Raw genomic sequence first — 17,499 nt, forward strand, 5'->3', positions numbered from 1 at the left:
CGTTAAAACGTGGCTTTTCGCGTCACCGTACTTACCCTGGCATCTCATGCTTTGCGTGCAACTCTTGAACAAAGCTACGCTGACTTTCCCTCTTGGATTTGACCCCCAAATCACAGATATTGAGACCCAAATTCCTGGATAAAGTGCTAAAGGCTTTGGAGCAGACATGAGTGGGTCAGAAGACGGCAGACACGGCACAGCGGACGAAGAATTGCCCGAAGAAATCGACACAGACATCACCGACATAATCGAGTTGGATCAAGACGAACTGCAGGTGGGGGGTGATGACGACAACGGGCAGTTTGACGTCGAAGGATCGCCGTCAAAATCACCGGAGAGCGGCCGAGATCGGGAACAGTCGGACAAAAAAGACGATGACAAAAATGACAGGTTGTTGTTTGATGAGATTGTCTCATGCCGTGTCTCTAAAATCCACGAATTGTTTTTGTAAATAATGCTTAAAAATGAGTGTTAAAATTTTATGGGATATGTGTGGGGCGACTTTGTAAATTGTTTAATGTTTATAAATGAATTGTAAAGACAACTCGCCCCATTTATGTCACTGTGACTGATGGCTTGATGCTTTTAGTTTTAATTTTAAATCTCTGCCTTTAATGCTATCCTAGGCCTAACCATTTAAAAAACCCAAAGTTAAAATTTACTCGGGCCTACAAAGTGTAAGTGGCAAGGCTAATCAATTTCTGTATGCATAATGTTCATTTTTTATAAATATAATTTTGTAACCTAGCCTTGCTAGGCCTAACTAATGACAATGTTATTAATGTTACAAAAGTTTAACTTCAACGTTTGGAAAGAACATGATGAATGTAGTATCCAGACGTCACTTTATTGGTTGTTTACATGTTCAAAGTCTATGGAGAAACAAGAAGAATTCCAGAATATTTTCTAACAAAATTGGAAACGTTTCTCACTCAGTTCCAGATTCATGTGTTTTCAACAATTTTTGCAATGACTGACCTCCATCGTGGTGATGATGAAAAAAGTGGCATCAGGATGCTGCATTCTTTCGTAAAGTTTTAGTTTAAAGGCTTAAAAAAAAAAAAATTCTGTTCTTTGGTTAAATGGTGAATTTACTTTACACATCATTTTCAGACCACGAGAAAAGTCAAAAGATCAGGACAGGAATCGTGACCGACACGGTGACCGCAACCGTGATCGCGACCGTCGGGATCGCCGAGACGCCGGCCGCAGAGACTCAGGAGGAAGGCGTGACCAGCGAGGCGGGAGGTTCCATCCCTACGGTGGGAAGGACCGTGACGGTGGGCGGGATCGAACGATGGGCCGGGCCGTCTTTGTCAGCAACATTCCGTTTGAGATGAAGTGGCAGGAGTTGAAGGACATCATGAGGAAAGAGGGTCAGGAACCAGTTCCTTGCATCTGGTAGAAGATAGAAAAACTGGCCTTATTCTGTATTAACACCCTCCTATGACGTCACACTATTTTTTCTTTTCTCACCATTATTTTGCATGAGTGGAGCACGGCGCACCATTATCTTACCAATGGCGTGCTAGCTGCGCGCATATTTTTTTTACCTGTAGGTGGGTGAAGCCACTTACGAATAATTCAGTAATTTCATGGAATCACAGCAAGACACTAAGGTTTTTGTATTCCTCTTTCCGTCTTTAAAAAAACCGTGGTCGTTGGAACAATGGACGTAGCAGGGTTCGAACCACTAGGCCACTGTGGCAGCTTGATGACTGCCGTTCTTTTAAATGTAACTACATTGTAATTTACTAAATAATAACAATGATATGACATCATTGTTCTTTTCTCATAGATAAACAAAATTGATTTTCCCATTTTAACAAATTCAGCAATGAAGATGTACAAAGGCCTTCGTTTAAGCAATAATGAGGAATTCTTGGAGGGTGATAAGTAGGTTGATAGTAACTTAATACACTCGGTAGTGCGCAGTTCGTGGGTGATGAATGGCCTGAGCACCCAGTGCGCTACTCGTGTATTATCCTTGACATAAAGCACATCAAGTGCTGAAACAGAAACTGGCAGAGCACTTCTTGATTTTGAAATTGTCAAGTCCTCACAAGTCCATCACAAATCAGGTACAAGTTCATCGCAAGTCCATCTCAAGTCAGTCAGAAGCAGCGGCGTGCCAGTGGCCCCCCCCCCCCCCCCCCGTCCCCCAATCAAGTCTCAAGAAATAAACTGTTAACACGACCATTCCCTTTTCATTGTTTATCCCATGAGTATTGTGACCAGTAATGTAACCGTTATTGTCTTGCGATTTTGACTTGTGATGGACTTTTTGCAATTTCCACTGAAATTTCCCTCGTTATGAATTTTTACAATTGTTATCACCGCTATACTGTAAAGCACAAAAGTTGTATGGGTGTGTTCATGAATTGTTCGCAAGTTGATTGTGCTGTAGCAACAGGCCTACCCAGTGAATGAGAGTCCCAAAACTTAAGAAAGTTAAACATGCAATGCAAGAAAAGAGACTGGCACATGAAACAACCAGTCCAACACACCTCAAGTACTGCATCAATCAACTGTGTCAAAAGAAACATCTGGTACCTAGACTGTATTTTTGTTTTGCATGTTTTTCTGCACTCAAGGCCCCAGTCTGTAACAAGCCACGTTTAAAATCCCAAGGAAATCACTAAATACTGATATTTTATTCATCCTTACAGTTGGTGAGGTCACATATACCGAGCTGTTCAATGATACAGATGGAAAGTCAAAGGTAATGACATTTTAGTTCGTTACTTGAGAGTTTGTTTTGCATTGGATACAATTCATAAACCTGTTTAATTTTTAGAAGTTGAACAAAGAAATTGACTGGAGCAGGGTCTGAACCTGTGACCAGCGTCTAGCATCTGAGCTATCCAGCCCTATGTTGGCAGTTCCCAAATTTGTTAATTTCTTTGTTTTAGGGGCACTAGTCAGAAGCCATAAACCCGCAAATGCAATGCAAGCAGGTATCACGCCCAAAGTCACGATGCCAGCAACATTAGCAATGCCGCAGACCTAGGATATAGCAAGCGGGGATCTCTCAGATCAGAGAGGATACAGCTTTTTATTACAAATGTCCAAATCAGCCACTTAGGGAAACTGACTAGGTGTATCATAGTGGAGTGCTGTGGCCTCGTGGTTAAGGGCACTGATTCGTGGTCTGTGGGTAAAGCTGCAGGTCGTGGGTTCGAGTCCTGGCGGGGTCATGGTGCGTGTGCCCTTGAGCAAGGCACTTTGTCACTCATTGCTTCTCTCCACCCAGGAGTAAATGGGTACCTATGAGGGCAGTGATGGTTATTGTGATTGAATTAGCTTCCTTGCGCCTATCAGGCAGCATCGGAGCTGTATACTCCCCAGGGAGCTGAGATGGTATGGAATGTTTAATTGGCCCAATAATTAGGGGTAATAATAATGTAAAGCGCTTTGATCTTAGTTAAAAGCGCTATATAAGAACCTGTTATTATTATTATTATATTACAATTTTTAAAAGTTGAACAATTTACTTTCCCGCAAAGCTGTGAAGTTTACTGAGTTTTGTCCTGTTTTGAAATATGTTTGAAGGTGTGACGTTTCAGAGGTTGACCTTTTGTAAATGCTGTCTGGGGAAACTTGATTTCTGTGAATGAAAGTTCATAATCAAACAAGCTGTTTTTTCTCTGTTTATTTTATGTGCTCTGACTGTGTGAATGACGATTGGTTTGATAGGGTGTTGGGTAAGTTTGTTTCTCTTCTTTTGTTTGGTTGACAGTGATGTAGTCGGGTTCATTGCAAGACCTGACAAGGCGTCCAGTCCCAAGGAAAGTCACAAGCTATTCAAATAAATGGTGATAGAGGCATCCCTCTGTCATTGTTCATTCTGTATTGACGGAACTGTGAATTAACTTGTGACTGGACTTGTGACTGGACTTGTGATGGACTCGAAAAACCACGTTGATAACAAAGAAGCGATTGGAATAATGTAGTTTGCCAAATTCACCCTGTATACTTAATATAATTTATTTGTTTGGCTTTGCCTTTACCAATGTTGTAATTGAGTCTTTGAGTAAGGACTTGTGATGTACACGTATTGGACTACAACACTGGTCTTTACCTACCTTTTTCCACTTCCGATGCTTTCCCGCCACACTTTTTCCCAGGAAGTTTTCTTATTGAAGTTCTCCACATGTTTGCAAACCAATTTCATTAAATTTTGATGTCCTGTTCTCTGAAAAATGTTCAAACGTTGGGGGGGCGGTGTTTAATCTTCCACTGCCCTGGCACATTTAAAAAGTTTGTTTCATTGTACATGGTGATTGTTCCCATGTACAAATTGGAATGAAATTTGCTAGATGTACTTAGCATGGATTCTTGTACATGCATGCCATATTGTCAGAATATTGAGGGACTACTCAGGTTATCCTTTCCTAAGCTTTGAGAAAGTTTGAAAAAATAATGCCTCCTTGAGATTAAAGCAACAGTAGGTCTAATTCAGTATTTTATATTTAACCTTTGTAGGGTTGTAGAATTCGCGTCGAGGGATAGCGTCAACCGGTGCATCGATAAGATGAACAAGTTCCAGATCCGTGGTCGGGGGCTTGTTGTCAAAGTTGTAAGTATATCTGTGTTTAAAATCTTTATGCCAGCTTTGTGCCCAAGTCAGTTTTCACAGACCAATAGATCAGTTCGTACTGTCATTTGCTATGTGCTGTTGGAAAGCTCTATTGCATGGGCTTATTCACAAAATGACCCGATCTTTTGCACCTGGGCCACCTCTTCATGGTTCATGAGCGCTGGCGAGAATATCCTCTCGTGTGGAACTAGATTCACAAATTTGGAGTTGAGATTCCAATTCCGACTTTCGAATTGATTTCTAGCGATTAAGAAGTTGCCCAAGTTGATTCTGAAGAGATGCCCAAACCTATGGATTCTGTGTATGCGTAGTAGACAGCACTTTGTGACCACTCACAATGGCTCTGTGTAGGAGACACACAGCGTACGTACAAAAGCGTATTTACCTTTACGCTTGAGGACAAGGCATTGTGTTTCCTTTTGTTCCTATCATATGACACTCTCCCATAGACTAAGCACACAAATGTGTGCGTGAGGACCATTCTCAACTAAAGATCTCCGTTTGAGGACACCATAGACCATTATCATGTTGCGGCCATCTTGATTATTCCCCATTCAAATCAACGTAACCAAAGCGAGGCTGGAAAGAAAAGTAGTCTGGTTCCGTTTTGCAAAAAAAACGTTATCATTCAGTACTGTTATTGAACACAGGGAACTTGACTGAAATGGTGGCAGCATGATAAAAGGTCTACTGAGTCTGTTGTTCCCTCTTTGTCTTGCTGTCCTCTTGCTGTCCTCTTGCTGTATATAATACATGTACACACTAGCTCTCGCATGTGCTAGTCTTTGCGTATCTTTGTGTATCTTTGTGTGGGTGCCAGGCGCACGGCTGCAATGCGTTGTCCAAGAGTCTGTTCTACCTCTCCTTGTCACAGCTGAGGGTGTACATGTGCATGGACCCCACTCTGTGATCTTGATGCTCCCCTCCCCCTTCCCCCCACAGGACACAGACAGGCGTTACAGTGACAAGTTCCGGCGACAAGCAGACAAGGAGCAGAAGGCTCGCATCATGCTCACCCCGCAGGTCCTATCCCAGCTCAACTTAGATCCCAGCACCGTCAGCGATACCATCTTTGTCTCCAACGTAAGTTCCTCCAACGCCCTTCCTAGTTTAACCCTAACCCCCTAGGCTCTTGCACTAGAAAGTATACCAAACCTAACAAATTTCAACAGCTGCATACAGGTCTGTAAGCACTGGTACCAAAACTGCCAAACTCCAACAGGCCTTGTACGGGGAACAGTACTAAACCTGCCAAACTCCAACTGTTGGAGTATGATTGACTTGGTATGGATGGGCCTATGCATTGTCGAGTGATTGGATAGGGATGGTACCAAACCTAACAAAATAAAGCAATATGTACATGCACATTTGACCACAAGCTGTACTGAGGACCGTGGGTGAGCATACCCACGAAGAAATGCCAGTGAACTCCAACATGTTCACAAATCTCGTGCCCTTCTGCCCCGAACCTCACAAAATTCAACAGGGTCTCCCTGGGCCTTTGGTACCCAGTCAATCAAAGTCCAACACCAACTGGCCAGTGTTCGGTACCAACCCTGCCAAAATCAAGCAAAACCCGCTGTTGGAGCTTGATGGGCTCAGGGTTGTTAGGGTTAAGGGTTTACAAAACCCCAAGCTTTTTTTCTGTAGCCCAAACATTCAAAAGAATCATGCCAGGTTAATACCCAATCAAAATACACACCGACCACCTCGTATGACAGGATAGAGTGAAGCTTGAGTCTGAAGTTGAAGCTGAAAATTAAATCAAGATATTCTAAACCCTCTAGGTCTGAGCAGTGGTTCAGTTTGAAGATGAAGGTTCATAGAGTGCTGTGCTGTGGCCTCGTGGTTAAGGGCAATGGATTCGTGGTCTGTGGATATTAGGGAATGTACAACATTTGCTTTTGCTGCAATTTTCAGAAATTAATGGATTTTCGGATTAGTATGTTATAGGAAATATTGTTAAACTGACTTGTTTCATGTTTGGGGCTTGAAGATGCTAGAAAAACCACAAAAACCAATTATGTTCTTGTAGTCAGGTTCCCTGACCCAACTTACATGTAAGATGAAACGGAGCAAATTATAGACTTTGGGGAAAAGTAAGGTCAGAGAATTAGTCTAGCAGGCTTGTCCCTTCACAGGTGTGTAATCAATTGCAAAGAAAATGCAGAATAACTAAATATGGAAAATTAGGAGCAGTTTTTGAAAAAAAACCCAGTTTTTCCAACGCTGGTCGGTTTCTTCAAAATGTCAGCACACCTGGAGCCACGATTTTACAGGATGCTTTAGACTGCCATTCCCTAACAATTCAGTAAGGTATTTCATGATAATTTGATCATTTCATTTTTTGATGTTTGCAAATGTTGTATCGTCCCTTTAACTCATTGGTGCAGATTCCCTGGGACGTGGAGTGGAGGGAACTGAAGGACATCTTCCGCATCGCTGGTGAGGTCACTCACTGCGACATCATGACCGACGCTCGGGGCAAATCCAAAGGCAGCGGCACCGTCACGTTTGAGTCCATCCTAGAAGCAGTCAATGCCATCTGTATCCTTTCAACCAATATATGGGGGCCAAGTTCATAAATTTGCTAAGGCCAGAAAATGTTTGCTGAGCAGAAACCGGTTACCATCCAACTTGACATGCAGTGTACACTGCATGTGACTGGTTTCCGCTAATTTTTGCTAAGTTCATAATTTTACTAAGCAGCATTTTCTGTGAGGCCAAGGAAAAAAAGGAAATAGTTTCCTATGCATTTGACAAAAAAAATGAAGGAGGCAGGTGTTTTTCTCTTTTTTTCCCCCCAAGATAGCAGATTGATTCTTCCAATTACTTGACTATTTTGCTGATACAAAATTGTGTCCATAGGAGCCATAACCCTTTCTTTTCTACATAGCTACAATTTTGTTAGAAACAAATAAAAAGACACTTATATTGACTATATCTTTATACAAAATATAGCAAAGGTATGAATAAAATTTAAAAAGGAGGCGGATGGGCAAAGAGGGACCAGGCCGGGACTAATAACAATTGCTGCTAAGCATACAAATTTGCTTAGCACAAAAAAAGGCTGGCTTATAAAAGCAGGTTACCAGCCGAAACTCCACGTGATGTATATCGTTCGTGATTGGTATTCAGCTGTTGTTTACTTAGCATGCAAATCACACGGAGTTTTGGCTGATAACCTGCTTTTATAAGCCAGACTTTTTTTGTGCTAAGCAAGTTTTTGTGCTTAGCAGCGCCGTGAAACTTGTTTATTTTTCTAAGCAGCTCCATGGAATTGGTACCCGGGCGTTAACTGACACTCGGCAAACTTGGCAAACAAAATATTGACATTTTCCCTGACTGTCCAATTTCAGCAATGTTTGACAACCAGTCGCTCTACAACAGGAAGCTGATTGTGAGAATGGTGAGTGAGCACGACTTACTGCTTTGGCAACACAGTGCATGGGCTTCAATTAATACCATGTTTGGATTGACAGCTTTAGTATCTGAACCATTTTGCTGACTCTTAATTTTTTTTTCGCTTTTAATGAGGAATAACGGGAATATAAATGAGTAACAAACATTCTACTGTCAACTGCTAACTGCCTAGATTGACCTGGTCTGACGTTCAAAAACCTGAGGCTCTTTGTTAAATTCTTACAATTTCTTTGGTTCTGTTGAGACATGACTGTAAAATCCAAAAGTTATAAAGAGGCCTGTGCTTTTGGAGGATTTTTGCAAGATTGAGCAAAGGCAGAGCCTGTGCTTAGCCATGATTACTCTACATAGAGCTAGATGTTCCAATGAAAGTACAAAGCGTGGCCTCTTGGTTCTGTACGATGGTGGATTTAAGTGGATTCATGAAGGTTGCTTGAAAAAGTGTTTCAAGAATCAGGATTATTAATTCAGTAGTCTTGGAGTCTCCCCAACACTCAATCTCTCATTCTCCCCTCCCCCATCCCCCCTCCCCAACAATCACATGGTGTTTCATATTTTGTATTGGTCATGTGTACAAAGTCCAGTTCTTTTCTGGGTTGTTTTTACTGGCAAACATAACTGATCGATGCTCACTTTCTGTTGTCGTTTGGATCATTTTCAGGACCAGGCCAAGATAGACCGAGACAGACCATCCAAGCCGCCTCTGCCAAGTAAGTGTTTCATGACAACAAGTTTATGTTTGATTTCACTCAGTTATAGAGTTCCTTCAAAATCTCAAACTAAGGCCATGTGCATAAGCGTACTCATGTACTTGATGCTTCTTTGACTGATGGGGCTTTAAAATGTGCACCCGTCTCAACTTTTATAACAGCATGCATGCAAGCTCGGTTCTGTCTCAGTAAAGGTAGTATCCCACAGGGCGTGTGGGGACCTGCAAGTGGTAGCAAGTGTCAGCGAGTGTATTTGCTGACGAGAGATGGCAAGTAGAGAATACTCGCAAGCGTTGCAAGTGTTTGTTCGCACAAAATGTGAGTAACTGCAAGTAGCCCTTGTGAGTTGTACCGAGAAGCCTGCACCGGAAGCTGGGATGGTGGAAAGATTGTTTGGGATGCTGAAACTGTACTTGCTGGCATGCCAAAAAGCGAGTTGCGCTGTCACACAAGCGAGGAACCTTGTGAGTTCCTGAAAGTACCCTGCGAGTACTTGCAGAACTCACCAAGTTTTGAACATGTCCAAAACCCGGCGAGCAACTGCGAGCGTCCCCTGCCAGCTGCAAGTACCCGCAAGTGCTTGTGAGTATTCCCTCTCCCACGAGGCGAGTTCTCGCCACTCGCTGGCACTCGCAGGTCCACACTCGCCCCGTGGGAGATGAACTTAATGACTTCTAATGTCGTTTGCTTGATTCGTCTTTAACATGGGACGTTGATGAAAGTTTTGACTACCTATGACTTTTCAAACCTTAAAAAATTGTCCTTATTTTTTTTCTTCTAGGTGGTCTATCTCGTCTTGGCCCCAGCTTGGAGTCGCTGACCAGTGGCATGGGAGGCGGGCTTGGCGGAGGCTCCAGGGGTGGAGGCTCCAGGGGTGGCATGGGTGGGGGCATGGGGGGAGGTCTGGGTGGGGGGTTAGGCGGTGGTGGCGGGGGCATGGGCAACATGGGGATGGGCAACATGGGCAGCATGGGAGGTAAGTACCTTTGTTTGATATCAAATCTCTAAATATTCATAACTGTTGATTTCTCTCAAAGAGTTTTCCATTACCAAACCATGTGCTACTGGAACCATACTGTATGGAATGAAACCTTTCCCGAAATATTTCATGAAGCTCAAATTTAATAACAGGATGTCCTACTTTCTTAAATTGCAAATAAGATTTTGGTGCCGTATACTTTCCTGGTGTGCCTCAGATTCCCAGCAAAATGTCAGAGCTGACTCCTGATTTCTGATTCTACTGTCGGGGACTAGGCTTGGGCACTCCCAAAATGTTGGAATCAATCCCAATTCTGCGCGGAAGTGACGTTCCCTTTCAATAGTAACTCCACATTTCCGAACACAGAGCAATTAGAAATCTCCCATAGTAGTAAATAATAAACTCAAATAGTGAATAACTAATACATACATGCGTACATAGCCCATAAATTGTCTAAATGGTGTGCTAAAATCGACTTGGATGTGAGCAGGATTCGTTTAGTTTTAGGCAATTCCACACCCAAAAAGTTTCAAAGTGTGATCAAAAACATGACCTATCACAGCCAGTAATGCACCAGACAGACCTTATTTTCTTTCAATTTTTTTCCTTGCAACGTCTAGGTATGGACAGTGGCCTGGGCAACTTGGGCAATTTCGGCAGCAGTCTGGGCGGCGGCTTTGACAGCAACCGGATGAGTAACCTGGGAGGAGGCGGCGGTGGGCTGGGAGGCAGCTTCGGCAGCACTCTTGGCTCTGGGCTGGGCGGAAATCTGGGCGGTGGACTGAGCAGCGGGCTTGGCGGTAGCCTGGCCGGCCTAGGAGGTATGTGGGGGTTTGGAAGCCCCTTAACCAGGGGTGGGATTTTTCCGGATTTCCGGATTTTTAGTCTAACGTCTGCGGAATTTTATGCGGATTCCGGATTTCCAACGTTTTCTGTTTCCGTAATATCGCCCAAAACTTCTGGCGAAATATAGGCCATAATTTACGATAATGGATGGACTGGTGACACAAGTCTAATAAGCAGTGCGTTCAAGAACCTGATAGACATCAATGCAGTGTGCGCAGTGGAGTACTTGAGGACCAGACTAAAAATAATTTTCGATGGGTTTGCACCTCGTATTTGTATATCGCGTGTGGATGTGTGTGTATTGTGCATGTATTGTGCAGTGACGATCGTGAGCTAGCAATTCGCAATCACATTGGTGTCAATATTGCGGCGATTTTGTCAAGGAATTTAAGAGTATGGTTGGAAGAACTGGTAATAAAGTGTCACTGTGGATGGAAATCAGTTTGAGCTGCAGTAGTGCTTTGAAAAATAGCCACCACCAACACAAAATTTCAAAAATGTTTTGGAAGCCTGGGACTGGAGTTTAAAGTAAGATTACTATAAACTTTTTAAGCACCGTTCATATTTTTTGTGTGAATCGTTTCTTTCTCTCTGCAAACATGCAAAAGTAATAACATCACACGTAGAAAAGACATTATTGAATCAATCACTTATGGATTATATTATTTAATGACCAGACATTTTTTCCTAATTTTTCCCCCATTTGTTTTCTTTACTGAAGCGACAAAATTTGCAAACATTACAGAAATTACAGTACATAAAATGTACATGCCCTATATATGGACATACGTGCATGTATATGTATACATGTACATGTACATCTATACAAGTACATGTACAATAATACATGTACATGTACAATATATACATGTCAACCGAAGTTCGTGGATTTTTCATTTTTGTCCAATCACACCCCTGATTAACCTGACCCTCCAGGGTATTTGTGGTATTTGTGGCAAATTTGGGTATTTGCCTGGTGCACACCTTTCCGATATTACCGGTTCAACAGATTACCCCATTACCGGTACGTTTTTTCACCATTGCCGTTATACCGCAATGTTACCCCTGCACATGCCACATTCCATCCTATGTCACATGATGATCAGTCTCATGATGACAAAATGGCAGCCTTCAATTTTGAATCATGTGACTCCCTTTGTGAATCTGATTGGTTAAACACAAAGTTTGCATCAGTTGAAATTGGAGTGCTGCCCGCACACCTTTCCAGTGACATCGGATCTGGTGAAATCGGATGCCAAAAAATCAAACACATTTGCTTAGTATACGGGCAGATTGGTTGGAGTTTCAGCGCAGACCTCTGTATAATGGCTAGATGATCCGGTAAAACCGAAAAGGTGTTGACAAGATTAAAAATGTCAAAAAGCTCCCCCCCCCCAAAAAAAAGACAACAATAAATAGTTTCAAACAGCTTCAGAGTCTTTGGTTGCCAGCTGAAATAGTACACAACAGAAGTAGCTCCCGTTGTCTCATAATTGGCACTTTATGCGCTGGCGTTGATGGCCCAGTTCAACAAGGTCTCACAGATTTTTTCACCTGTTGCACTGTGTTGCATCTGGTAGGGTTAAGAGTTAAATATTAGCTTTTGCCTGACAGGCTAGAAGACTTCTTACCTTGAGAGTTTTGTTGTGCTTTTATACAGGCATGCAACTTTTCCTCGGATCAGCTGATTTCCTCTTTTTTCACTTCCAATGTGTGCCATTGAAAATAGAAAAACACTGTACAAAGTCTGGGAAAGATGTGAATTTCCTCTTTTTTTGTGACTTCCCAGTTGCATGCCTGTTTATAGCGAGCTGTGAATTTTTAGCATTGGATTATTTTGCCCAATGATTCTGCCATTACTTGGAGGCTTCTGAGGGAATTTTTGAAACCCTGGCCTTGCCAACGGCTTTAGCTTCATTGAAAGCTTCCAAATCATGTAACAGTCCTTCATGTGTAAGCCAAAGCTGGAGACAATCCCACATTTAAAATAGTATCTGCATCTGTACAGTTACCTCAAAATTGAATCAGTCTGTAGCAGTTCTTTTAAAATCGTGTCTGCCTCGTGTCGTTCTATTTCGTTTCTAGGTTTCGGCGGAGGGGACCTATCCCAGAGTACCCTAGGCATGAGCAGCCTGAGCTCGCTGGGCGGCATGGGCTCGGACCTGTCCCTGATGGGCAACATGGGTGGTGGTGGCGGTGGGGGCAGTGGGGGGCTGGGGATACTGGGCTCCGGCATGGGCATTGGGAAAGATAACTTCGGGGACAGTATGAGGGATGACCGGGATAGAGACAGGGGGCGTGACCGTGGGGACAGAGACAGGAGGGGTGGGGGACGGGATAGGGACAGGGACCGAGACAACTTCCGTGGACGTGGCGCAGAGTCAGGATGTCAAGTCTTTGTAAGGAACGTAAGTACTTTTAAATCTTTACTTTATTTACTTTTTGATCAATAATGTGTTGATTGTTGATAATTCCTGCCTTTAGAAGTGTTTTTAAGTTTGTTGCTATAGGTAAGTTTTTGTAAGTAAATCATCGTCTTCAAGTGTTATTTTTTTGGGGGGGGAGTTGTAGTGCTTTGCTGTGACTTATGCTGTCCATCATTTATGATGTTCTTACCTGTTTTTTTTTAATTTTTAGTTGCCGTTCAAATACACATGGCAGGATCTGAAGGATCGCTTCAAGGTGCTTGGTAAGTTGCTAAATTCCTTGTCTTAAATATGGAGATTAGCTCATGCATATTCAAAAGTAAATATCAAGATATCAGAGTATCAAGTTGCTTTGTAAGTTGCTCAATACCTTGTCGTGAATATTGAGATTAGCTCATGCATATTCAAAAGTAAATATCAAGATACCAAAATATCAAGGTGCTTCGTAAGTTGCTCAATACCTTGTCATGAATATTGAGATTATCTCATGCATATTCAAAAGTAAATATCAAGATATCAAAGTGATTGGTAAGTTGCTCAATTCCTCGTGAATATTGAGATTAGCTCATGCATATTCAAAAGTAAATATCAAGATATCGAAATATCTAGGTGCTTGGTAAGTTGCCCAATTCCTTGTCTTGAATATTGAGATTAGCTCATGCATATTCAAAAGTAAATATCAAGATATTACAAAGGGAAACGGAAAGGAAGCTTTCTGTCATTGCTACAGATGTACTACAATATATTTTTAATTTGGAACACCAACTTCAGCTTTTTTTAAGGGGGTTGATGGTGTGTTTTGGGCAAAGAGAATTGTTTCAAAAACAAGTAATGAATATCTAACAGCATTTATTTAAATGAATGTGGCAATAAAGGCGACAGTGATACATGGATAATTTTTGCAATGGCAGTTCACAGGAATACCTTTTTGGTTTTGACTTTGTTGAGCAGTGAATATGAAATGCTGGATAACAGTTATTTACCACTTTAGCTTGCCTCTACGCAAACTAAACAGCTTCTCTGTTGGAGTATTACAAAATTTCCTGATTGAAAAAAGGCTTTCGTGTTTTCTCCAGGCCCGGTCCAATTTGCTGAGATCAAGACGCATCCTGAGACCGGACGGTCCAAAGGATTTGGCACGGTGCGTTTCCAGAACCCTGACTCCGCCAGTCGAGCAATCCGTATCCTTTGAAATCCAGAATCTGTACCATAAATGGACACCATGCATGCACTATCAACTGATTTCCTCCTTTGTCACTTCACACTTGTGCCATTAAAAATTGAAAAACACTGTACAAAGTCTAGGAAAGATTGGAGTTTCCTCTTTTATTTGCTACTTCCAAGTTGCATGCCTGACGTGCCCTAGTACCCTCCTTGACAGTTACCAAGAGCAAGAGTTTGGACTTTTCCTTGCATTGCTACCGCAAGCCTCGAAAAGTGGTGTCTACTTTGTGCCATATGCGCTGGAACTAGAACATGCGCAGAATGTTCCGCACATCCCCATCTGCTGTTCATGGTTGTAGTCCATAGCAAGTGTTTCATGACCTCTTTTGAGATCTTTCGTATGCAGGGACCACTTCGTGCAGTGTGCGCCAACGTAGCTTGCCTGCAGGCGCAGCTAAATTTCTTGTGAATGTGCACACATCTTTCGCGTCTTTGCTTGGGCATGCGCATGGCACGTAAAAAGGCAACCAGTTCTACTCTGAGCAAGCCTAGTTTTGTTAACTGCGCTTCCTGACGATTTGTTTTCCTTGACTGTCTCTTCCTCTTCTCGCAGGTGAGATGAACGGATATCGTCTGGACGGACGCGAAATTGAAGTCACCCTGGATTATGCCTAGAGGTGTCCCACAACCTCGCGGTGGTTGTCTCGTGGTGTTGTCTCTGATTTGGGAACAGGAATTTTTGGGGTTCATCATTTTTTTGTCATCTCCAACTTTCTGCAGAGATCTTTGAGTCCGGCTGTCGTTCTTCTTTATTCTGTTGCTTTTGTTTGTCTACAACACCGATAAATGTTCCCTTCTCGATGTTATGAATTCCAAAGAATTTAGTCTCTTGTGTGATACAGTCTTTACCCTTGCCGAAGAATTGTGAACACGTTTTTTTCCCCCACACTGAAGTTTTGTTCGGGCCATTTCACTGAGTACAATTGATCTGCGTTTGCGTGGCCGGGGGTTGCGTTGAATCATGACAGCATCATGTTAAGAAATTGGTCAGGTTCTATTTTTTTTTTGATCTTGTGAAACAAAAAATTCAAAGAGGTTTGACCATGAAGAGTTTTGGAGTCAACAGTCTCATGAAGATAAATGTTTTGAAACAGTATTTGTTAAGAGAGAGGTTGGAGAAGATTCAATTGGTTGATTTTGTTTCTCTGTAAAATCTGCTGGATTTTTGTTTTTGTCAATCAAATCAAGAATTTGTGACCAAAGTGCTTCAGATCTGGGTTAATAATTTGTCCCAGACTCCTCTGGAAAAACTCTGGCGAGAGTTTATTCCTGAAGAATTCAAAACTCTGGTGTGGATTCAAAACTTTGATGTGGAAAGCCAGGTCAAAAGTTGATCTCTGTATGTCTCCAGAAGTGAAGTGTTTGCCTTTTTAAAAATTTGTATTAAAGATGAAAAAAAATACTGGACAACATCTGCTGATAATGTGCTGATCTGCAGAGAAGTTTTTGAGTCTTTGTAGGGGAAATTGATGAATTGTGTGCCGTTCACATGTACATTGTATTGCTATGTTGCATGGTTGCCAGTATTCAAGTGTTAATGGAAATTTCGTTGACTTAGTCTTATCGGTATCTGAAGCAGACTTGGGAAATAATGTTCCTGTTGGTAAAACCAGGTTTTCTGTCGATTTTCTTTGTACACGAATTGGTCATTTGGGTCTGTGATGCGTTTACAGTTCAAGTAACAACCCTTGTTGAGTTGTTGGAGTTTGACGATTGTACATATATTAAAAAGACAAAGCACGTTTTTAGTAAGTAGGTTAGGATTGTGTAATATAACAAACTAATTTTCTTTTCTTTTTTTTATGTTGGAAACTCTCTCTGTACTGCACCTAGTGTAAGTTTGTGCTGATTTCATTCATGTAGTAGACTTGGAAAGATTTGGAATAAGAGAGTTCTTGTGTTAATGGCCAGAGGAGAGAAATCTTCGAGGTTTGGCCAATTTGTTTAGATTTTTGTGGCTGGTCCTGAATGTGCGCACACGCGTATTGTGGACAGAAAAATCTACACAGGAATCGGCTTGTGTGGTGTTGTTATTGCTGTACATTGCCTTTTAGCAGAATAAGAGCAGTTTTTGTTTTGTAACAATGCTTGTTTGCCCAGCAGGAATGTCCGTGTCCATTGTAAACGGAACTTTAAAGACATCGTGTTATGTTATTTTGATTTGTGCAAGACTGACAATTCGTTGTCTTGGCTTCAACTTATTCGGCGCAAAAGTCCTTCAGCCAGCCTTCATGGGATTGCGCTTCAAACTGCAAGATTGTTTGGAGAGAACGGAACATCTTCTATTTTTTCCTGCCGGAGGGGTTCCTTGCAAGGCTCGGCACTGATCATCAACAGCTCTGCAAGTGACTGCTGACGGTCAGGAGGTGGAAAGATGGCAGACAGTCCATAGTATCCTACAGCAGGGTCGATATCTCTACCAAGTTTCGTGCCGTTCAGTTCAAGCAATCAAAGGATTTAGGATCAGACTGACTCTGTTGACTGCAAGAGATGGAAAGATGGCAGACATTCTGTAGTGTTCTTCAGTATAGTCTTTAGCTCCACCAAGTTTCATCCAGTTCCATTCGAGTGATCGAAGGATTTCAGAACAAGAATGTTTTGATGCTGGTGTTCACCACCTAACTTGATGGCTTATTAAAATCAAAGTTGATGGGTTCATTTTAACCTCTGTTGCGGTTGTAACTTTGCTGGGTTTTAAAGATTGTCATTTTCTTTGAATTTAAATGCAAGACAAATATTTTGAGCTGTATTTCGATGGTCATCCCTTGTATAAGATTATCAGGCGACTCATACAACATGTGCTGGCAAGTTTGGGAATAGCTTCTCAAATGGAAGTACAAATGTAACGTCAGCTTTGCTTCATTTTCCTGGCATCTGCAAAAATATTTGTCAAAGCAGTGTATTTGGAGTGAAAGTTGTTTAAAGTTGACAGTTTTGTTAGTGGAGATCAGGCTCTTGCTGGTGGTTTAATTATAAGAAAAAAAGTTGAAATTCTTGCTTTTAAAATGAATTTCAATGTAGTTGCTGTGTGGTAGGTTTCCATTTTAAGTGTTTTAATTGTAACAACTATTGCATGCTGGAATTGTACGGTAGAAACGGCAGCCAGTGTTGTCAGCTCACAATGTAGTAGTCTAGCGGAATCAAAGAACAATTATTCAGAAAATAAAAAGGGTCACGTAATCGTTTTTGTGTGGAGAATACCTTGGTTTTGTTTCGGCTGATTCAGTGTGTTCGTGGATGAACAGTAGTTGCTGTATCGACTCCGATCAGAAAAAGATCCCATCGGTTGCG

At 42.0% G+C, this 17,499-nt stretch overlaps 1 protein-coding gene across 1 annotated transcript; it reads left to right on the forward strand.

Moving 5' to 3' along the window:
• The first annotated feature begins 11 nt into the window (after nucleotides 1–11).
• LOC119746195 (myelin expression factor 2-like) lies at nucleotides 12–17,408 on the forward strand. The gene is made up of 15 exons (XM_038223003.1): nucleotides 12–390; nucleotides 1,114–1,376; nucleotides 2,670–2,722; nucleotides 3,697–3,704; nucleotides 4,486–4,579; nucleotides 5,543–5,683; nucleotides 6,994–7,147; nucleotides 7,960–8,009; nucleotides 8,685–8,733; nucleotides 9,515–9,709; nucleotides 10,333–10,533; nucleotides 12,644–12,966; nucleotides 13,196–13,247; nucleotides 14,061–14,165; nucleotides 14,762–17,408. Exons 1-15 carry the CDS (start codon nucleotides 167–169, stop codon nucleotides 14,821–14,823), a joined length of 1,974 nt encoding a protein of 657 aa, XP_038078931.1. The 5' UTR covers nucleotides 12–166; the 3' UTR covers nucleotides 14,824–17,408.
• Nucleotides 17,409–17,499: the final 91 nt, after the last annotated feature.

This window comes from Patiria miniata, unplaced genomic scaffold, assembly GCF_015706575.1.
Source record: "Patiria miniata isolate m_02_andy unplaced genomic scaffold, ASM1570657v1 HiC_scaffold_7, whole genome shotgun sequence".
In the NCBI taxonomy this organism is placed as follows: domain Eukaryota; kingdom Metazoa; phylum Echinodermata; class Asteroidea; order Valvatida; family Asterinidae; genus Patiria; species Patiria miniata.